The sequence below is a fragment of the Caretta caretta genome, chromosome 1 (assembly GCF_965140235.1).
Source record: "Caretta caretta isolate rCarCar2 chromosome 1, rCarCar1.hap1, whole genome shotgun sequence".
Taxonomy (NCBI): Eukaryota; Metazoa; Chordata; order Testudines; family Cheloniidae; genus Caretta; species Caretta caretta.
Window position 1 is genome coordinate 58,919,159 of NC_134206.1, and position 22,940 is coordinate 58,942,098.

General features: G+C 44.1%; 1 protein-coding gene across 21 annotated transcripts in view; it reads left to right on the plus strand.

The window, feature by feature from the left end:
- LOC125636591 (RCC1 and BTB domain-containing protein 2) overlaps positions 1 to 22,940 on the plus strand; it is a 93,979-nt gene that overhangs the window by 26,423 nt on the left and 44,616 nt on the right. For all 21 annotated transcript variants that reach the window (XM_048850106.2, XM_075128477.1, XM_048850018.2 and 18 more), the window contains 4 exons: positions 189 to 347; positions 11,050 to 11,157; positions 13,203 to 13,345; positions 15,014 to 15,204. In XM_048850106.2, coding sequence (XP_048706063.1) covers positions 189 to 347; positions 11,050 to 11,157; positions 13,203 to 13,345; positions 15,014 to 15,204 — 601 coding nt within the window. The remainder of the gene's footprint in view (positions 1 to 188; positions 348 to 11,049; positions 11,158 to 13,202; positions 13,346 to 15,013; positions 15,205 to 22,940) is intronic.

The window sequence follows — 22,940 nt, forward strand, 5'->3', positions numbered from 1 at the left end:
AAAAAGGGAAACAACCATTTCTGTGTCTTTCCTAGATGCGTAGAAAAGAGTTGCTACAGTCCTGTAATCCACATATGTTTAGAATGTATTTTTTTATATGTGCAGTTTATATAACTTCTATATCTCTTGGACATTTGGTTAAAGTAATATGTTACAGTCTTATTCTGTTAATGACTCTTCTATAACAGGTGTATGCATGGGGTTATAATAATTCAGGACAGGTTGGATCTGGTTCAACAGCTAATCAGCCAATTCCTCGAAGAGTTACCAGCTGCCTACAAAATAAGATCGCTGTTAATATAGCTTGTGGACAGATGTGCTCAATGGCTGTTGTAGAAAATGGGGAGGTAAGAATGTTCTTAAATTTAAAGTTAATTTGTCTGACTGAATTTTATTTTATTCAGCATTATTGGCTACAAATTGTTGATAGCATCTACCTTTGCAAGCACTATCACAGTTAAAACTGCTGAGAAAATAATATTAATCTGTAACTTCCAAAATCTAGTAATCTGTACTGTTATAAGAAAGTTTTCATCAGAAATGGTCCTACTTGTTCCCACTGTCCCCACCACATATATAAACATATCATTTTGAGATACTTTACTCAAATTAGCTAAAATTACCCCTTTCAGAACAAATCTCTGCAATAAACAGAAAATAATTCATTTAAAATTAATTCATTACGTTCTTTTAAGAATAAATATTTGAACCCAACATTAGTTTTTGAGACTCTAATCCAGTGGTTCCCTAACTTTTTTAACTAAAGTGACCCACCAACTGTATTGTCTTTTTTTGCAACCCACCATTATATATATATGTACACACACACCCTCCACCTGGCACCACAACCCTAAAACTGAGGTGCAGGAGAAGCTGCAGGAATGTGGGGGTTGGAAAGTAAGCCTGCAGTGGTGGCTCCTGTCCCACGGGGCTGGGCATGGCTCCTCACTCCTGGCACATGGGGTCTCAGCACCACTCAGGTTTGGTTTGGCCACCTATCCATTGTGACAGAGGGGTGGCTGGGCCTAATTTGAGTGAGTGACACTGTGAACCACGTACCAGGGTGCAACCCTTGGAGCTGTGTAAGGAAACTGATAGACTTATTGCCTGGACAGTTTTATTTCCTGGAGGCATTTCTGCTGTTATCTTTCATAATTTCCCATTTCAACTATTCAGATAATAAACATTCTGCTAGTAAATCAGCATACGCCATTCAGGAATCCATACAGAGTCATTTGATAACCATCCAGCATATTTTCTATCTTTAGAACCTGTGCGGCTGAGCTTTCATATGGCTCTTCTTTCCCCTGTTACTCCTTGATACTTGTACACTTGAGACCTAGTTCTCTCACTTATACCTCCCATTTGATTTCCAGAGAGTGTGTATAGTGTCCCTTTGTCATTCAAGTGATTGGTTGCTTCCCCACCTGGAGATGTTACAAGAAGCAATTCTTTGGGCCATAGGGAGAAATATATCAGGACTGGCTCCTTGTGAAGCAACTCTCAACCATGTGCTGCTTTTAACAGCAGAAGAATCAAGCAAGGAAGACTTTTTCAAACCTCTGCTATTGCCAGATTCTTTTCTCTGCCCCACCTCCCCATAGGTTCCTAGGTAGCCTAACCTCTGCTTCTCTGGAGGAAGGGGGAGGAGCATTGTTCCCCTCACCCTACTGGGGTGGTGGTCTAATGTTCCCCACATACTGAGTCAAGGTGAACAAAATTTCCTCTGCCACCTTGCTCAGGGTCAATTACATTTTTACAGACCATCAAGCAGTCAATGATTGCAGGAAAAACTCTCCCCTCCTTCCTGGCAACAGTTACCTTTGTCATCTCCCAAGCAGATGTCTTACACCCTACTTGGGCATTTCCCATCCTAGGGTGGATGTCATAGTTTTTGCAGTACACCACAGCTGCCACAGTGTCCCTACTTTTGGCTGGAAATACTGCATTCACCATGCTCTGTACTTCCCCCGAGTGCCTGGTAAAGGTAGGCAGAGAGCTTATTTCATTGATCTAGGCTTTAGGACCCAGAGAATTCCCCTGCAAGTCAGTAGGTCTTGTCAGTCCTGCTGCTCAGGTATTTGTTTGCATACACTGAGAAAGTAACTTGATTCCTACTCTGAATGTCATCCACCAATGTGATATATGCCATCATGTGCCAGCAATGCCCCTCTGCCATGTACATTGGTCAAACTGGACAGTCTCTACGTAAAAGAATAAATGGACACAAATCAGATGTCAAGAATTATAACATTCATAAACCAGTCGGAGAACACTTCAATCTCTCTGGTCACGCAATCACAGACATGAAGGTCGCTATCTTAAAACAAAAAAACTTCAAATCCAGACTCCAGCGAGAAACTGCTGAATTGGAATTCATTTGCAAATTGGATACTATTAATTTAGGCTTAAATAGAGACTGGGAGTGGCTAAGTCATTATGCAAGGTAGCCTGTTTCCTCTTGTTTTTTCCTACCCCCCCCCCCCAGATATTCTGGTTTAACTTGGATTCAAACTTGGAGAGTGGTCAGTTTAGATGAGCTATTACCAGCAGGAGAGTGAGTTTGTGTGTGTATGGGGGTGGGGGGGAAGTGAGAAAACCTGGATCTATGCAGGAAATAGCCCGACTTGATTATGTAAAGAGTTGTCACTTTGGATGGGCTAGCACCAGCAGGAGAGTGAATTTGTGTGGGGGGGTGGAGGGTGAGAAAACCTGGATTTGTGCTGGAAATGGCCCACCTGTTGATCACTTTAGATAAGCTATTACCAGCAGGACAGTGGGGTGGGAGGAGGTATTGTTTCATATTCTCTGTGTGTATATAAAGTCTGCTGCAGTTTCCACGGTACACATCTGATGAAGTGAGCTGTGGCTCACGAAAGCTCATGCTCAAATAAATTGGTTAGTCTCTAAGGTGCCACAAGTACTCCTTTTCTTTCTACTCTGAAACGTGATTCCTCTTGGATACTGACAGGGGAGATCTATCCCTGTCAGCTATCCCATTGTGTTAGCCAAAATGCTAATCTCTTGCTACTCTGGGACTAACAGAGGAGACCTGATTTATCCTTTCTGCTTTGAAACCACAATATCCTTCCCCAAAAGCAACGAATATGGAATAGCTTCTATTATACCTGCAACCAGCATCCCAGACCCTTCCTGGGTCTGTACAGAAATCTGTATGTAGAGTGAAGGCTTTTATACCAGGAACTTTAACCCGCATTACACATCCTGGCAGCATTTCATGTGTTTCATGACATGGGGGTTAACTGTCATCTTAGCTCTAGTATCTCTCCATCCAGTGAATGTCTCTCCATTGATTACCACCTTCCATTCCATTCCCACTAGCTATGCCATGGATCTGCACCCAGGAGGGTGCAGCGTGACTTGTAGGCAATGGATTGGGGTGTAAATGGTTCAGTGTTAGCCTGTCTGCTGATGGCATATAATGTTCTGTGACTCCCTCCCTCCGTCCCTCCCCTCCTCTCTCAGTCACACAGATAATTCTGTGAGGTTGATGTTCAGCTGACATTTCTAGCACTGTACCTGGGACTCAATGGGCAACCTGGGCAATTGCGAATAAAGTGACTCTGCTGGCCATGTATGGCACACTGCTTTTTCCCATTGGTTTCCCTCCCCCCTGGGAGTGGGTCTCAGTTTAGGCCCAGTCCTTGGACTCTGATCCCATTCCATGCCTGTTAGGTTTTCTATCAAACCAGGATGACTAGCCACATAATGGTCTGCCAATTTCACAGATATAATAATATCTCTAGGATTTTTGTTTGATTTCAGATCAGGGTGGCAGAGTTTATAGAACTGTTTTATATTCATTAATTTGTAGGACTCATCGACCATTTTGACCCTCCAACCAGTTCCCCATTTCCTTACATAATACCTAATTAGAGCTGAAACCTTAGCATAGGTCATACCCCTTTCTTCTCTGAATTTTCTGAAACCTTCTCCTATATATACCAAGAGTCAGTTTAAACTTTGTCAAAAAAGCTTGTTTACAATTATTTTAATCTTTGTAATCCTCCCTTCCCATAACGGTGAAAATGTCCAAGACCTTTGTCCCAGACAGTACTGGAGTCAGCTATTGTACTATGTCCTCGTTCCCCACCTTATTCAGTTCACACCCCATTTTGAAAGCAATAAGAAGCACATCCATGTCATCCTCCTCCCTAAAGTGATGAAGGATGGAAGGTTGTGGACAAATTGGAGAGTCCGGCAGAGGGCAACGAAAATGATCAGGGGGCTGGGGCACATGACTTACAAGGAGAGGCTGAGGGAACTTGGCTTGTTTAGTCTGCAGAAGAGAAGAGTGAGGGAGGATTTGATAGCAGCCTTCAACTACCTGAAGGGGGGTTCCAAAGAGGATGGAGCTCGGCTGTTCTCAGTGGTGGCAGATGACAGAACAAAGAGCAGTCGTCTTAAGTTGCAGTGGGAGAGGTCTAGGTTAGATATTAGGAAACACTATTTCACTAGGAGGGTGGTGAAGCACTGGAATGGGTTACCTCAGGAGGTGGTGGAATCTCCATCCTTAGAAGTTTTTAAGGCCCGGGCTTGCCAAAGCCCTGGCTGGGATGATTTAGTTGGTGTTGGTCCTGCTTTGAACAGGGGATTGGACTAGATGACCCCTTGAGGTCTCTTCCAACCCTAATCTTCTATGATTCTAAGTAATTTGGAGTCTATGCCACCCACTAGGAGAGGTACAGGAGGTCTGGCTTTACCTATTGGATTAAGGATTTGAAGGCACAGTTTCTCCATCTCGAGCTGATATTGATGTTCCTTGTCCTTCTGTTTCTCCTCAGACTAGCACTACTTCTGCTTTTCTTCTCTCTCATATTGATGTTGGTGCTTCTTGTACTGGCACTGGTTCTCCTTCTCTTCATTTACTGATGCTGCTGCTCTCAGTCTGCAAGCTGTTGGATTTCCAGACACATTCTGTCCCTCTTCAGCTGCAGCCTCTCCTGCTCTAGTTGTTGAGCTATCTACAACTCCTGTTGCGGGGTGTACTTGGCCTTCATGGTACATAGCTGCTGCCATTGTCAGTCTCTTCCCTGTTTCTCTCTGGGGGTAGATTCCCCAATTTTCCTCGCCTGCTTGACTCTCTGCCAGTGGGCTGGAAGTTCCCTGCATACCTAACCCATTATTCTGCTTCTGGTCATTAGAATTGAGAAATCAACTAGCCGTGTTCTACTCTGATCCTCAGTGTTGAGCTGCCTTCCTCTGAATAGCCCGGACAGCTGATTTTTCTTCAGCTGTTCATAATTCATCTTGTCATCTCTCTTTTTGCTGTTCCTTTCCTGAAAAGACTATTGAGTCTTTTCTCTTTGCTTGTACCCATTCAGGTACTTGCTTCACTGATGTCGGCACTTATGCAGTTCACACTGTTACAGATCCCTGCACATTCTGCCACGAATGGGCTGGGTCAAGCAGCACTTTCAAGCTGCCACCTTTATGTGCCCCAGGTTCAGCACATCCCTATCCCCGCTTTCATGTTACAATTATACTGGTAGTAACCCACTTGATGAGCAAACCCCACAGTATTTTTGGGTGCTACAGGGATCTGTAGCTTAGGTAAAAGAAGCGTTGCTGCAGGGTAAATGGGGAACCTAAAGACACAGAAGAGTAAAGTTCAAAGAGAGAGAGAAGCAACCAGCTTAACCATAAAAGTTATTTATTGAATAATAATGATGATTACACAAGGAGAGCCTAAACAAACATAACAGTTACATTATTAAAGGTTAATATCTCAGGCAGAAAAGAAAATAGAGAGAGAGAGAGAGAGAGAGAGGGGGATCTCACCCACTCCATGAGGCTTGAACTGGTCGGGGTTCCCAGGTGATGGTGGTAGCTCAGGGTCCTGAGTGCTGGAGACAGGCGTAGCCCCCTGCACGATCAGTCAGGAGAAGATGGAGTCCCAGTGGAACTGATGCATTGTTGGATCCAAGCATCAGAACACTTACTTGAACATAGGTAGGGGTTTTTGTAGAGAAACAACAATGGTTCAAGGGAGAACACTAGATTTGTTTATGGGTAAACTGATGACTCAAGGGTTTTCTTTAGGCTAGACAATAGGAGCTGATCACTCTTGGCTATGGGTGGTGTTTTCTTCCAGGGACCTCACAATTCAATTAGGCTGCTTCAGTATATTGGATATCAATCAAGGATTCATTACTAGAATTGGTCTGATAACTGCTGAGCTGGGTGTGTGCAGGTGTAGGTTCATTAACATCTGGAGCAGAGATCCCCCATGATGCAGTGCTTCCCTGCTCTTCTGGTCCCAGAGTTCAGTGCGGTTCTCTGTTCTCCATTCTGTATGCGAATGGAGATGTCTCCTTGTCCCATCTTTCATGCAGATGAGGCTATGGGGGTTGCCTCTGTTCTCCATTCTGTATGCTAATGGAGATGCCTTAATCTTGTCACCCTTGTCAGGAGGGGTCTAGGTGTGTCTTCCAACGCCCTTCACTGCTCTCTGCAAGTCTTTTCTCTGAACAGTTTTGGTTCAAGCAGAGACTGCTGGGGGAGGAAGGGTGTCTTTCATGGGTCAGACAGGCTAGATACTGCGCCCTGGTTCCCCATGAGCACAGAGCTGTCTGGTATCAAGGCTTCTTTGTAGGAATCCCTACATGGACTGTACATGTGTACTTTTTGAAAATCTGTGACTGGGAATAATTTAGAAGAAATCACACCCTCCTACTCAGAAAATCCCCAAAGTCGAGATGATTTTGGATGCCCACTCAGGAAGAGCCCTCTTCTTAGAAGGACTCCTGAATATTCAGTTTGCTATTATAAAACTGTGAAAGAATCCCAAACAAATAATAATATTGTTTCTTATCGCCTCAGGCACACATGATGCTTTATGCTCATTTCAGAATGAAACCTCTTCAGCATTGGCTGGCAAAAATTACCTGCCAAATTCAAAGAGCATTTATATAAAGCTAATTGTCCCAAAAGAGATGCTCCCATCTCTTCCCTGGTAGTCATAGTGTGCTAAATAGCTGTGGCATTTGTTCCTCCATCCCCATCAATAACTGTTACGTCAAATTTGTCCAACCTGGGATGGGGAGTGCACTTCAATGACCTGACACAGAGGTGGGCACGTTACGGCCTATGGGCCACATCCGGCCCGCGGGACCGTCCTGCCTGGCACTTCAGCTCCCCGCCGGGGAGGCTAGCCCCCAGTCCCTCCCCCGCTGTCCCCCCTTCCCCGCAGCCACGCTGCCGTGAGAGCAGCACTCTGGGCAGTGGGGCTGCGCACTCCTGCTGGGCAGTGGGGCTGCGCACTCCTGCTGGGCAGTGGGGCTGCGCACTCCTGCTGGGCAGTGGGGCAGTGTGTCTGGCTCCCGCCGGGGACTGCGGCGGCCAGACATGCTGCTCTGAGTGGCATGGTAAGGGGGCTGGGGCAGTCAGGGGACAGGGAGCAGGGGGCGGAGGTTTGGCGGGGCAGCGATCAGGGGACAGGGAGCAGGGGGCAGAGGTTCTGGTGGGGGGGCGGTCAAGGGATGGGGAATGCGGGGAGGGGTGTGTTGGATAAGTGTGGTCTGTCCGGGAGCGGGGGTGTGGATAGGAGATCAGGGAATGGGGGTGTTGGATAGGCGTAGGGTCCCAGGGGGCCTGTCAGGGGGCGGGGGTGTGGATAGGGGACAGGGAGTAGGGGGTGGGGTCCTGGGGGACAGTTAGAGGCAGGGTGTTCCGGGAGGGAGTGGTTAGGGGACAAGGAGCATGGGGGGTTGGATGGGTCAGAGGTTCTGAGGAGAGCAGCAGGGGGCGGGAAGTGGGAGGGGTCAGATAGGGAGCGGGGGCCAGGCTGTTTGGGGAGGCACAGCCTTCCCTACCCAGCCCTCCATACAGTTTTGCAACCCCAATGTGGCCCTTGGGCCAAAAAGTTTGTCCACCCCTGACCTAACAACTCATTGTTGGAACCACTTTGAATAATGACTGCATATCTATGTATTGGAGATGACGGCAATCCATCTAGGTCTCAAATTCTTTCTACTTCACTTAAAGCATAGTCCAAGTAGTCACTGACAAAATGACAGCTGTGCTTTATGTGAACAAACGAGGAGAAACTCCTTCCACATAGTAGTGCAAGGAAGTTAAAGTACTATAGGACTGATGCATCCATGACAGCATTTACTCAATAGTACTTCACCTAGTGGGAAAGGACAACAGCCTGGTCAACAGCCTGACAGGGAGGGGAAGAGCTACAGGAATGGTCCCTAACCCCATCAGTGGCAGAAACAGATGTTAGCAGTGAGACACAATACCAAATACCTGAGGTTCTGCTTGAGAGCAGGAGTAGGCAGCCTGTCCATTTCAAATGCATTCCTATCCGGCTGGGGAATAGGCCTCCTCTACACTTTATCCGTATTTCCTCTAATCCAAAGAGAAGTACAAAAGATAAATACTACAGTTCCATGGTAATTCTTATTGCTCCAACATGGGCAAGGCAGCAGTGGCTTCCAGACCCTTATCTCTCCAGGTGAGTATATGGTTCTCTCCCTGTGATGTTACCACAGGTCTGTTCTCAGGAGGCCAGCCAAAGCTTGCACTCAGACCCCACAGTCCCTATACTTTAACAGCATGGTCGAGAAATGCTTGTTCATCAGGCATGCAACACATGCTACTAAACTCCAAAAAGCAATCTATACATAAGTGCTGTGACTCCAGTAGATAAGAATTGTCTTTTGGGCATTGGATAAAAACATATCTTCATCATCAGCATTAATTCAGTCCATACTTGAATACTTGCTACACCAGAAGCTGTTTGACCTATCGGTATTCTTGCTGAAAGTCACTTAGTTGCCGTTTCAGCCTAGCAGTGGACAGCAGACCGAATTTATCCATGACTCAGTTAAGAGATTTATGAAGGGTATAGTGAACATCTGTCCACCAGACAAGAAACTCCCCTGCCATCATGGGATTTTAATCTAGTCCTTACTCAATTTAATGAGACCATCCTTTGAACCAATACATGTGTGTTCACTGGTTCACCTGTCAATCAAGACAGTATTTGTTATAGAAACAATAGCTGCCAGAAGTATAAGCAAACTGCAAACCTTGATGGTGTCTCCACCATTCACAGTGTTCCACAAGGACAAAGTAATCCTCCACACACATCCTAAATTCCTTCCCAGCGTATAATAACTGATTTCAATCTTAAGTGAATAATTAGTCTATCAATATCCTTTCCAGACCTCATGCATTTAAGTGAGCCAGAGCTCTATGTCCTAGATGCTAAAAGGTCAGAGGCATTCTCTTTAGGTAGTCCCTAGATCTCTTTATATCTTACAGAGAGAATAGTAAGGGCTAGGCTATTTCATCTCAATGCTTGCCTAATGGGTTAGACTGTGTATTAAGGGGAGCCACAAAGCCTCTGTCCCTCTTCCTGTAAAAGTTAGTACACATTCCACTTAGGGCTAAGGCAGGTTCTTTGGCATGACTTAGACATATTTCCATTATTGAAATCTGCAGAGTTGAAACGGAGTTCTATACACACATTTACTAAATATTGCTTTCTCTTGCTTTAGCATCCAGATCTGATGCACAGATTGTTAGGGCAGTACTCAAGACACTGTTTAATTAGGTCTGTGTGTCCCAGCTGTGTCCTCAGTAGACAGTATTGCTTATCAAACTATCCCAAGAGTGGGAAGGTGTACAGACTACTCAAAGAAGAAATGAAGGCTGCTTACCTGTAAGTGGAGTTCTTTGAGAAATTGTACAGTGCATGGAACTGGACTCTACATATTCCCAGTCCATGCTCACCTTTGCCTCTTCCTCAGAGTCCTAATTATATTCTTGAATCTGAGGAAGCAGTGCAGGAACTGAGATGGCTGGAAAACCACACCCTTTGGTCTTCAGAAAGTTCAGGAACAAAAATGAGAGGAGGGGGTGCAAGAGCAGTGCAACAGGTGCTGCTCTGAAGCATTCTACCCAAGATGGTGAATGCGTAGAGTCCATCTTTGAGAACTCTAGTTACAGATGAGCAACTGTCATTTTCCCCAATGGAGTTTTTGTTTAGATTTCAGGAAAAGAGACTGAAAAAATCTTACACATCCACTCATGCAGAATTTACTCTTATTTGTAATTCACATGTTTTGTCTTTTCCAGTTTGTCTGAACATATCTAAAAGGCTTTTCAAAACAGATGCCATAGGGACAGTGCTTTTTTCTTTTTCTTTGTCCATAATTGGTTGCTATTGCAAATAGGTTATGTTTATTAATGTGATAAAACTCATAAAACCTGCAGTTCAGCGTATAAAACATGAATGGAACACTTTTTTCACTAATGAGGTAGCAGAGTAGTGAAATATACTTCCCCAGATGCTTTTTTGAAGTATTCAGAATAATATCCTTAAGTTTACTCAGACTATATCACTTGTGTTTAAGACCTGCTTCTTCCAGTTCAAGATATTTTTGTTTGTTTTCTTTTGGGATCAATGTTTAAATAAGAGATGAGCTCTATGACAAAGGAAGCTAGAAGCAGAGCTTGCTTTGCATACCAGGGAACAGAACAGTTACTAGTAGTCCACTTCTATGTACTAAAAATTCTAAGTATTGGATGATATATTCCTGGAAGACTTGGACTGGGCAAACAGAATACATGGGGTAGAATTTTAGTGCACTGTATAGTTGATATTGTCAACCGGAGTTGTGTGCGACCTGCCATATAATGTGCAAAAATATTTTTATAAATCACTAGAAGAAGAGACATCAGAGGGGTAACCGTGTTAGTCTGGATCTGTAAAAGTGAGAGAGAGTCCTGTGGCACCTTATAGACTAACAGACGTATTGGAGCATAAGCTTTCATGGGTGAATACCCACTTCGTCGGATGCATGGGTATTCACCCACAAAAGCTTATGTTCCAATACGTCTGTTAGTCCATAAGGTGCCTCAGGACTCTTTGCCCCTTTTAGAAGAAGAGAGTTTCTTTGGAGGTGTCATTGCAGAGACTTGCACGTTATAACACTGTAAAATAGATATGTTTTTTTCAAGAGAAGTGGAGAAACTACATAGCAAACTAATTAAAATCTCAATCTTCCTTTTTAGGTCTATGTCTGGGGTTACAATGGTAATGGCCAGCTTGGATTGGGTAGCAGTGGTAATCAGCCAACACCCTGTAGAATAGCTGCTTTGCAAGGCATTCGTGTGCAGCGGGTATGTTTATTATGTCATGTCAAGCCCTTTATGAACAGAAGAAATAGCATGTGGCAAATGCAGATTCTAAAGGGAATATTCTGCACTCAATGGAGGCAAGGTATTAGTGGTTTGGTTAAAGCCCTAAACATAATAATGAAAATATACATCTGAAAAACGAACTTTCCCCTCCACTAGACAGAAGGGTGAAAATGTAGCCCAGCTGATCAATTGGAGTTTTGCTATTGACTTCAGTGGAGCCAGGATTTCATCTGAAGAATTTTAGGGATCTTTATAATCCATGTTTAGTTCCTCTTGAAAGGTAATTGGCACTCTTATCTTTCATTGACATCTACTTTTGTTTGTCAAAGCCAAAGTTTTTTGACCACCAGGCCACACTCCAAGGCCCCCTTGTTCCCCTTGGCTGTTCCTAGGAAGAAGAAAATGAATTTATAAGAGATGGTGCTGGAGAAATCTGTCAGTGGATGGTTATGGGGGATTTAGGAAAGCAGTCTTTTGAAGATTGGTTCCTAATTGTAACATTGGATGGATGTTTTTTATCAATTGAAAAAAATAAAAATACATAGCTTTCTGTCCAATTCCCATTCACAGGTAAGGGCCCTCACAAGAGATAGCTTAGCTGGGAGGGCATCGTAATGGAGAAGGAGGTCCCTAGCATAATTAAGAAAAATATTATTTCCTACTTTCCATTTTCTTTTTCTCCTTTTAAGAAAGTGTTGCTTTAATAACAAGTTTTGATTTAGGTCCCAAGTATTTACAGTTAGATATAGGCCTTGATTCAACAAAGGACTTAAGTATACTTAAGTATATGTTTAACTGTAAGCGCATAACTAGTCCCATAGAAGTCAGTGGGATGGATGTCACATGCTTAAACACTTAAGTCTTAAGCTTTTAGCTGGATGGAAGCCATAGCGTTGAATACTATAGTTCAATGGGACTATTTACAGTAGTTAGCACTACACTTGGTAGCTAGTATTTACAGCATCAGGCCCATAGTTTCAAACTTTAATTTATGCCATGATACGAGTTTTACTGCAAAATTTGTAAAGTTCTCCTAGTTCTCTCTCACTTCACCTGCTTCTGAGATCCCTTGTTGTGTTTCAATGTGCCTCTGTTATTTCTTCTTTTGTACATTTTTCATTACTGTGCTCTTAAAAGGTTATTGGCTTGTGAATTTTTAAAAAATATAAGCAGGTTTTTTCACATGCATTTCGTTGCTCAAAATCTCTCATCCTATTTCTGTTCCCGATTATAGTATGATCTGTGTTTGTTATTTTTGTAAGTTGTATTGCCTGTGTGTAGAGTCCCACCAAATTCAGGGCTATGAAAAACGCATCACGAACCGTGAAAAATGGTCTTTTTGTGCTTTTACCCTATATTATACAGATTTCACAGGGAGACCAGTGTTTCTCATATTGGGGGTCCTGACCCAAAAGGGAATTGCAGGGGAGTTGCAAAGTACTTTTAGGGAGGTCACAGTATTACCACCCTTACTTCTGTGCTGCCTTCAGAGCTGCGCGGTTGGAGAGTGCCAGCTGCTGACTGAGGGCCCAGCTCTGCAGGCAGCAGCGCAGAAGTAAAGAGTGGCCATACCGTACCATGACATCCTTACTTCTATGCTGCTGCTGGTGGTGGCTCTGCCTTCAGAGCTAGGCTCCCGGCCAGCAGCCGCCACTCTCCAGCTGCCCAGCTCTGAAGGCAACGCCGCCGCCAGCAGCAGTGCACAAGTAAGAGTAGCAGGACAGCAACCTTCCCTACAATAATCTTGCCACAGCCCCTCCCACACAAACACAACTCCTTTCTGGGTCAGGACCCCTACAATTACAACACCATGAAATGTCAGATTTAAATAGCTGAAATCATGAAATTTACAATTTTTAAAATCCTATGACCGTGAAATTGACCAAAATGGACCATGAATTTGGTAGGGCCCTACCTATGTGTTTATCTTCTTAGGTATAGAATCAACAATATGAAAATATATTTATTTGTCTGAATTAATTTGCTGGTAAGTAAGATGAGATTTTTTTTATTATTCATTGCAGGTTGCCTGTGGCTATGCACATACATTAGTGCTAACAGATGAAGGTCAGCTGTATGCATGGGGAGCCAATTCATATGGTCAGTTAGGCACTGGCAATAAAAGTAACCAGTCTTACCCTGCACCAGTTATTGTTGATAAGGACAGGTAATATTTACACTATAATAATCAGGCATTAATCAAAATAATCACGGAAGTGCTGCGCAAAATCACAGTGACTTTTTTAGTAGAAATCACTTGTAATTGCTAGCTATGGTTATTTCACAGACCTAAACCTGAATAGATTCTAATGTTGGCTGACATTTACATTTGTAAGTTAAAATTTGACCTAGCTGGAAACATATGCATTGCCATGATAAATAGATGTGAAAGGGAGACTACAAATTCTGGGGCTGGCTGTTTCCTGCCTCTCTTTCTCCTTCAGCTGCATCCTACTTCTCAGAGTATTTTATGAGTTTTAATTGTATGCTGTCATTGGTGCTGTGCTGCCACTTCTCTATACTGAGTCAACCAAAAACAAGGCTTCTTATTTTTTTACAATTTATTTCCTATGTTAATAATAGTTTACCATTAAGATTGATCAAACAAAAAAATGTGGAAAAAGTCAGAAGAGTGGATATTTACAATTTGCCTGTAGCTATTGCATTAAATACCCCTTCTATGTTTTGTAGTCCTAGATTAGTAAGGGAAAGGCTGGAGGGAATAAAATTATATTTCTGCCTGAAAATTTAGCTTTTACAAATTTCTTAATCTTAGTTTCTGATAATCAGTAATAGAATAATTTCTATGGATAATGCAATACTTTGTGTTTCTATCAGTGGAAATGTGAATGTGTTCCTTACTAGAGTATATTAGGGTCTTGTTGAATAAACCATTTTGGTTTTCCTGCTGTGAAAGACTTCAAAAATGTGAAAGACTTCAAAAATGTATAATGCTACTCTTACAATTGTTTCTGTCTCCACCTGCTAGAAGGAAGAGGTCATTGCTATATGATATTGTGTGGTGTTATTTCCTCTTAATTTGTTGCTTTTTTCAAACATCAGTATTTATTTTTTGCTTAAAATATTTGTGCCGCAGTCCAAATATGTTTAGTACCTTTTAAAAAAAATGTTATATATTGCCTTCATCAGTTGTTGGCCAAATCCTGTGTTCTTTATGACAATGGGAGTGTTACCTCACACTAAGGGCTGCAAGATTTTGTCTTAAATATATATATATACAACTTCACCACTAATCAGACAAGTTATACTTCAGACTGCAAAACAGTGGGTTGTGTAACATTGAATGTGAGGGAGTTTTGAAAACCTAAAATCAACCTCTAGGGTTAGTGAAGCATCTTAATATAGCTAAAGTGAGGGGGGTAATGTTCTTTAATTAGTGCTTTCCTTGGGTCTAGGTCCTTCACTTGGAAAATGTTCTAAAAGATGGCCTACAGAATAATTTAGTTAGTACATGTGCATGCATATTAGTTAGAAGTAACGCTAAGAATAGGTGTAATATTGTAACGGTTGCACTTTGATGTGGTATTAATTAAATAGTAAAATATTCTATGATAAATGTGATTTGCTGTTTTCAGGGTTAAAATTGAGAGGAGTAACTAGATGCTGTATATCTACAAATAGCAAACAACCTTATTTTCAGTTGTCTTGCATGCTATGGAAACATTTTGTCATTTATGAGGGGAGTGGTGGGGGGAGGAATATATTCCCATAAAACTTGAAATGCATGCAAGCCTACAAAAGTAGGTATGTGGTAGTAAGCTTTTTCACTGCACTTTGTCCTTATGCCAGTGTTTTTGTTTGCTTGTGAATTTAGAGTTATAGAAATTGCAGCCTGCCATTCTGCTCACACTTCTGCTGCTAAAACCCAGGGTGGCCATGTGTATATGTGGGGTCAGTGCCGTGGCCAGTCTGTGATTCTTCCACACCTTACGCACTTTGCCTGCACAGATGATGTGTTTGCTTGTTTTGCTACTCCTGCTGTGACATGGCGTCTCCTATCAGTAGGTGAGCTTACCGTGTTTTTTGTTGTTGTTGCATCCTAATCTTTTTTTTTTTTTTTAATTTGGTGCATAAGAAAGGATAAACGCATTTGAAAAATACACTTTAGTTAATTTTAAAAATTTAAACTGGAAAATACAACCTACAGTATTTGTTAATTTTAATGACTGGAACTATGGAACTGTAAAAAATGCTGAGACTTTCTGACAGATTGTAGGTGCTAAATCATAGGCAGTCAGTTGCGTTTTATGGGGTGACATTTTTCTGTGGCAATATACAAGATGGTCTCCTTTGTTTTGATTGGGAGTGATTGTACAGGCAGGGCTGGCTCTAGGCACCAGCAAAACAATCAGGTGCTTGGGGTGACACATTTCTAGGGGCGGCATTCCGGCGCCGGCCATGCCGCCCCTAGAAATGTGTCCCCGCCACCCCAGCTCGCCTCTGCTCCGCCTCCGCCTGTTCCCCTGAATGCGCAGCCGCTTCTATGCGGCAAGACTGGGAGGGAGGGAGGAGAAGCCGAGCGCCGGCGCGCTCAGGGTAGGTGGCGGTGGTGGAGAGGAGGTTAGCTGGGGTAGGGAGCAGTTCCTCTATTCCCCCCCCCCCCACCCTCGCTCACCTCCTCTCTGCCTGCTCCCCTGAATGCGTTGCCTCTCCCTCGCCTGAGAGGGATGGGGGAGAAGCAGAGCAGCGGCATGTTCAGGGGAGCAGGTGGAGCGGAGGTGAGTTAGGGCGGGCGGTTATGGGGGGGGAGCCGCAGGAAGCAGTAGGGTGGGGAGAAATGCAGCACGCCTGGGGGAGGAGGCGGGGCTGGGGATTTGGGGAAGGGGTTGGGATGGGGCGGAGTTGGGGCGGAGCCGGGGGGGCACCAAAAAAAAGCAGGATGGGCAAACATTTTTTTCTTGGGGCGGCAAAAATCCTAGAGCCGGCCCTGTGTATAGGTATCCTGTTCTGGAGGTCCCTTCTCATAGCTCTGTTCTCCATAGTGTCTGAGAGCTTGTCTTCACTATGGGCTAAATCAGCACTGCTGTGATGGATGCAGCAGTGTCAATTTAGCGAGTCTGGTTAAGACATGCCAAGTCGATGGGAGAGCGCTCTCCTGTTGACTTCTGTAAACCACCGCAACGAGAGGCAGAAGCTATGTCAACGAGAGAGCTTCTGTCAACATAGCATGGTGCAGACACTGCAGTAAGTCAATGTAGGTTACGTCGACTTCAGTTATGTAGTGCATGGTGGCTTAGGCAAGACAAGTAGAGCTGCTGAGTGGTTTGGATTTGGAGAACCGGGGAACCTTTTTATTCCTTTTGTGGTGGACATAGGGAGAATAAGCGTGTTCTATCTAAAAATGCAGTTTTTTAGATTTAAGCACACACAAACATAAGCAATAGGTTTAGAACATCCCAGATATTTACCTAACATCTGGATCACTATTGAGTAACTAACAGGCGGTTCGCAATGGCCAGTTGTTCACCCACCGGGGGAAAAGGTCTCTCAAGATGTCTTCAGAGGGCTGCTCCAAAGTACACTCTATTAGCTAACCTTTTATGACTAACTTCTACAAAACATATAGATCATAATGACACCTCCTGGATCATCACTTTTCTAACTTTCAATAAACTTTTAATATCAGAGAGGTTTAGACTCAAGGTATTCCAACCACCAAGGTTTTTAGTCTCAATTCTTTACTTGTTTATCCCCTCCTCCCATTCTGATTAGCAGAAACTGCCAGCTAGATATAACCTTGCTTCTAAAAGCCTGTTTCCAAATTAATCCTTAACTATGTGGTATTCTGTTTCATTAATTCAGGGTGGCTGAATGCACATAATATGGCTGCAATTAACTTGATCACGTTCTGGGGTATACACCCCTCAAATCCAGGGCAACAGGGGCAGGGGGTTGGGGCGCGGGAGGGGGTGAGGGCTCCAGGCGGCACTTACCTTGGGTGGGGGGCTCCCCAGAAGTGGTTACATGTCCCTCGGTCTGCTCCTAGGCAGAGGCACAGCCAAGCAGTTCTGTGCACTGCCTCCGCCTGTAGGCGTCACCCCTGCAGCTCCCATTGGCTGTGGTTCCCGGCCAGTGGGAGCTGTGGAGTCGGCGCTTGGGGCAGAGGCAGTGCACGGAGCCTCCTGGCTGTGCCTCCGCCTAGGAGCCAAGGGACATGTTGTCACTTCCACGGTGCCACACAGAGCCAGGTAGGGAGACTGCCAACCCCTCCTCAGCATCAGCAGGGGTCCCAGGCCATGTGCTGCCGCCCGCCCACCCTCAGCACCAGCGCGGGTCCTAGGCTGCCTGCCCCCAGAGCGCCCCTGGGCTGCCCTCTTCCCCCCCCCAAGTAACAAAGGCTTAATCAGGGGCATATAGTACAAGTCACGAACAGGTCACAGGGCGTAAATTTTTGTTTACTGCCCGTGATCTGTCCATGACTTTTACTAAAAATGCCCGTAACTAAAACATATCCTTATATATCACTCATGCATGTGCATATTTGGCTGCTTGTGTTCGTGATGCACATTTTCACCAGGAGTGCTTGTGTCAATGCAAAATGCAATGCTCTATAGGTAGGTATCCCAGCGTGCCATGAGCTGCTGTCCAGTGCAATGCCTTTTGGGAAATTTTTGGCAATGTGTTGTGAGGTAGAAATGAATCGTGCAGGAATCTCTGTGAGCTAGGGGTCAAGTTCCCACAATGCAACTTTCTCCATCCTATAATGTCATCCATATCCCATAATCTTCATACTTTTAAAAAAAAATTCCACAAACCTGCACTGCACTTTTTGGTGTCCACCACTTCTAACAGAAGCACAGAGCTCGACACCATTCTCATGAACATTGCAAATACAGGACACATGATTCTTCTGTATTTTCAGACCTGCAGGATTGCTACTAGTTAGTGGGAAATCGTTTTGAAGTTGGAAAATTCACAGTGGGGGCCATTGTCATGCAAGTGTGTAGGTCCATTAATTGTTTCTGCTACACAGGACTGTAGCTCTTGGGAATTTGAGGGACATAATGGAAGGATTTCCAGCAATGGGCTTCCTGCACTGAAGTGGGGTGATAGACTGCATACATATTCTTATTTGGCAGTCCACCTTGCCACAGAGTACATCAACAGAAAGGGCACTTCTCTATGATTATGCAAGGGTTAGCGGATCACCAAAGACACTTCACTGATCTCAGTGTGGGCTGGCCAGGGAAGGTGCATGATGCTTGCATCTTTAAGAACACAGGACTGTTCAGAAAGCTGCAAACAGGGATGTTCTTTCCTGACTGGCAATATTGAAATGCCATTAGTAATCCTGGAGGACCCAGACTTGCGCCTTTGGCTCATAAAATGTATACTGGCTACCTGGACAGCTCCAAGGAAGGATTGAATTTCTGTCTAAGCAGGTGCAGAATGACTGTTGAATGTGCTTTTGGTAGATTGAAGGGATGCTGGCAGTGTTCACTCACTAGATTAGATGTCCGTGTGAAAAATGTCCCAATGGTTATAGCTGCCTGTTATGTCCTGCACAATGTCTGTGAGGTTAAGGGGGAAGAGCTGCTGCCAGGGTGGAAGGCAGAGGTAGAGCAGTTGTCTGCTGACTTTCAACAACCAGACACAAGGGCTATGACGAGCTCAGCATGGAGCGATTCAGTGGAGGGTGGCTTTGAAAGAAGACTTTAACAGTCAGCCACTATAGTGTTCTGTGCTGGTCTGTTGTCTGGGTCTGAAGCTTTGGGTGCTGGTAAGAATTGTGTGATGCTTGCAGTACATTTATAGCTGTGACGGTGTTTTCTTGAATCTATGAGTTTTGTGGTGCTCTACATTTACAAATATGGGATTCTTTGAGTAGTGCTGTGCATTTTGCACTATGAGTTGTGAATTAATAAAATAATTTTATTTCCAAAAAACAGAAAGGTATAGAATGGCAAAAAACAGTGCAGATAAACCATGTACAAAAAACAACAGGCAATACACTATAAATGTAACAGAGCTTTAAAACTGGAAAGACACCACTATTTCTGTCCATTTCAGTACACAAATGATGTCCATTGTGGTTGAAACAGTAAAATTTCAGTCTGTATTCCATGGGTATGAGTATAGGGCAGTGGTATTGAATATTGGCACTGTTTTCTACAGGTGGTTGTGATTTTAGTTGATATCTCACTTCTGCGGGTAACAAGGCACAGAGAGCTCAGCTGTTACTAGCATCCCAAAGCTGCCTGGGCCTATATGCCCCTAACCTGTTTACTGCAATGGTACCTGTCGAACTCATCATGGAGTGATGTGGGAAAGTGTACTACTGTGGAGGAAGAAATAAGGCAGCCATCTCTAGAAATCTTTGGGAAAGGATTGCAGAGTATCTCCATGAAAGTTTCATCAAAAGTCTCTCAGAAGGATGCAAGGAACAAACTGCTCTTCATGCCCCTCCTCTACCACCTAAACCAATAGGGGAATGAGCAAACACCAGATGTACCTCTGTTTGTTGCACTGCTACCTCTTCTCATATGAGTAAAACAGTAAAAAGTCTATACCTGTGTCATGTTAACCTGGGGATGGGTGCCATCTTTAAATTTAAATGTTGTAAGGGAAAATACATGCATGCACTTACCTGAGGTCTCTTCCCCTTCACTGGGTTCATCTGTGCTTGGCTGGCAGGACTGACTAGGTTGTTGTAGAGACTCAAACAGGTCCTGATTTGTGGTATGGCTGGATCCTACCTCTGCATCTCTCTCTTCTCCTCTTCCTCCTTGCTGTTCATAACAGGGGTTTCTGTCTTGGACTCCTCCGAGGTATCGACAGTGGTTTAGGGGTTGCTGGTGGGGTCTCTGCCAAGTATAGCACGCAGCTCATTGTGAAAGTGGTAGGTCTGGGTGCAGCACTAGATGGATTGTTGACGCACCTGGTCTTGTGGTTTGCCGGCTTTCCCGCAGTACTGCTTCTGATCTCTGTCATACTCCTTTTCCTGCACCCCCTGTGTAATCTGCTCATAGATCTCCACGTTTCCATGGCAGTGTAATAGCTGTACTTGCACTGCCTCTTCTCCCCACAGGCTCAGGAGATCTAGTACCTCTTGTCTGCTCCAGGCAGAGGTGTGTCTCGTGCATGGAGCTGGCGTGGTTGGCTGGGCAGTTGCACACAACAAGGAATATCTGCTAGGTGTGCTCACAAAGCTAGACAATCAGGAAAAGGCATTTAAAAATACACGTGGGGAGGAAAAGCTTCCAGCCTCTGTGACCTCTGAGCAGTGGAGTTTACAATTGTGACCAGAGTGTCACTGTTGCAAGAAATGGGGCATTGTGACACAGCTGCTGGAGGACTGTTAGAGTTGATGCAGGTCATTCATTGTCTATACTTGCACTGCGTCAGCCTCAGAAGATTGAGCCCCATGGTCACTGTTTGGGGAGGTGGTTTTAGTGCATTGCTGTAATGAGGCGCCTGTGTTGGCATGAGACAAATTTGAGTGTAGACACATACACAAACAGGTCAACACAAGGTGTCTTACACCAAGTTATCTTTGTAGCATAAATCAGGTCTCAGCAAGTGAAGAACATAGCAACCCATTTACTTAGTGTTCTGAGCTATATTGAGCACATTACTTTTGAATTCCAGTTCTGTACTGAAAAAAGAAAAGGAGTACTTGTGGCACCTTAGAGACTAACCAATTTAAAATTGGTTAGTCTCTAAGGTGCCACAAGTACTTCTTTTCTTTTTGCGAATACAGACTAACACGGCTGTTACTCTGAAACCTGAGTTCTGTACTGGTTTTCTATTTGCTTCTGGGTACCATGCGCTTTGGTCCAAAACTGTTTAGTAGTACGCACCCAGTTCCTGAGTATCTTTTTACTATTTGAGACAAAGCAGTTGTGTTAATAGGACCTACTTTTAAGCTTTGAGGGACTGGCAAATTCAGTGGTGAGTCCTCTACTCTAGAATTTGCTTTACTAGACCCAGCATTTGTACTTTAGAACATAGCGTAAGGCCTCCTCTGTTAGCTCAGAATTTTGCCTGAGAAGGTCTGTTGTAAAAGGGTGTTATATTGATAGGATTGAGGAATGTGGCTGTGGTCCATAGGGTAGCCTTTTTAGAAACTGAATGCATTCTCTGGCTTGGTTTAGATACTGTTAGTAGTTGCTTTATATTAATTTAAATTTTATTTTAATTATGTTAATACACTAAAAATCTTAGGCAATGGGTACAGCTCATAAATGTGTAAGTATTTTAATTGTAAATTCCATATAAAATAAATCTCTACCATGTTTAGGGTTTATGTCTATGAGAAACTGTTCCTTTGTGAAAAACATTGAACAGATGATTAAGTACATGTTGCTTTGGTTAGGTTTTAAAGCTTAGATGTAAAATTCACTGAAGTGTTACGGTCCCCACTGAATACCAGATCTACATTTATACTGGAATAGTGTTAGAAAGAAACACAATTAGAGACCCTATTTCCTTTGACTAAATTAAAATACTCTTCCAGTTTATTAGGAATAACTAAAGTGCTCCAAGGATGCAGCTGATCCATAGCCTGTGTATTTAACATTCTTGCTTAGTTCAGTTAGTAGGTATAATGGTCCGCATTCCAAAGATGGCAACAAAACTATTATTCTTTAAATGTGCTAGTCAGTGTAGGTTAACTTCTAGTGCTACAGTGCATTAAGATCAGAGTATCCTTCTTTGTCCCTCTGGTTCCAGCCAGCAACTGACCTGCTCAGGCTCTGCAGCTCCTTTTATCTGAGCCCACTGGGCACAAAAGCAGCCTTTGTAGGCAGACCTGGAGGGCCCACCTCTGCAGCTCCTTCCTGGGGCAAGGTGTAGTAGGATTGAAGGGCCTCCAGCAGGGGCTATGAAGGGCCTGCTATACACCATCACATACCTTCCGTCACAGAAAGTATTTGAGGTGGTGGTCCTATTGAGGGTAATGTCCCTCCTATAACAGTATTTGCCCTGCTTATTCAGGGTCTTCTCCCCCCAGGCCTCTGCCTAAAGAGCGTTTCACAATCTCTGGCCTTTGTAGTCAGGTTCTTCTCCCAGGCCTCTCTTGAGAACTTTTATCAGTCTCTGCCCTGGTTCCTCAGAGTCTGTCTCCCAGCCTCTATACTTGGGGAGCTTGTAGCAATCTCTGTCCTGATCTTTCAGAGTCTTCGCTTTCTGCCTGGAGAGCTTGTAGCAGACTGTGCCCTGGTTTCTCAAGGTCTCTTGACATGTAGAGCTTGTAGTGGGCTCTGCCCTGGTTTCTCAGTGTCTCCCACCCAGGTCTGTCTGCTTGGAATGCATGTACCAGTCTCTGCCCTGGTTGATCAGGGTCTCTCTCTCAGGCCTCTCTGCCTAGAAAGATTTCACAGTCTTCACCTGGTTTTCCTTGTGGCCCCTGTGGGGACATCAGTGTGCACTGACACCTCAGTAAGATTTGTGTCTGTGATCACAATTATTTCATTCACTGTCTCTAGTGCCAGATCTGGTGCATGTACCTCCTATGCATTAGTGCTGTCAGACACCCTCTTCTTCTCCTGCCTATTCTTGGGGCTCCTGAATTTCTTCCTGCAGTGTGTCCACCTCATCAAAGGGAAAAATCTTTTTATATGGCCTGTAAGAGGTTGAGCACTCACCTCCGTGGCACCTCCTGCTGGTTAGTCGGGAATTAGCTCATTCCAGCCTCAGAGCACCTCCTGCTGGCCGGTGTCTCTCCTGTAGTCACTGCTTGTCTTTCATTATCAATCTCCACAACTATACTTCAGGCTCCACATCCCTCCCTGCCCGTGGTG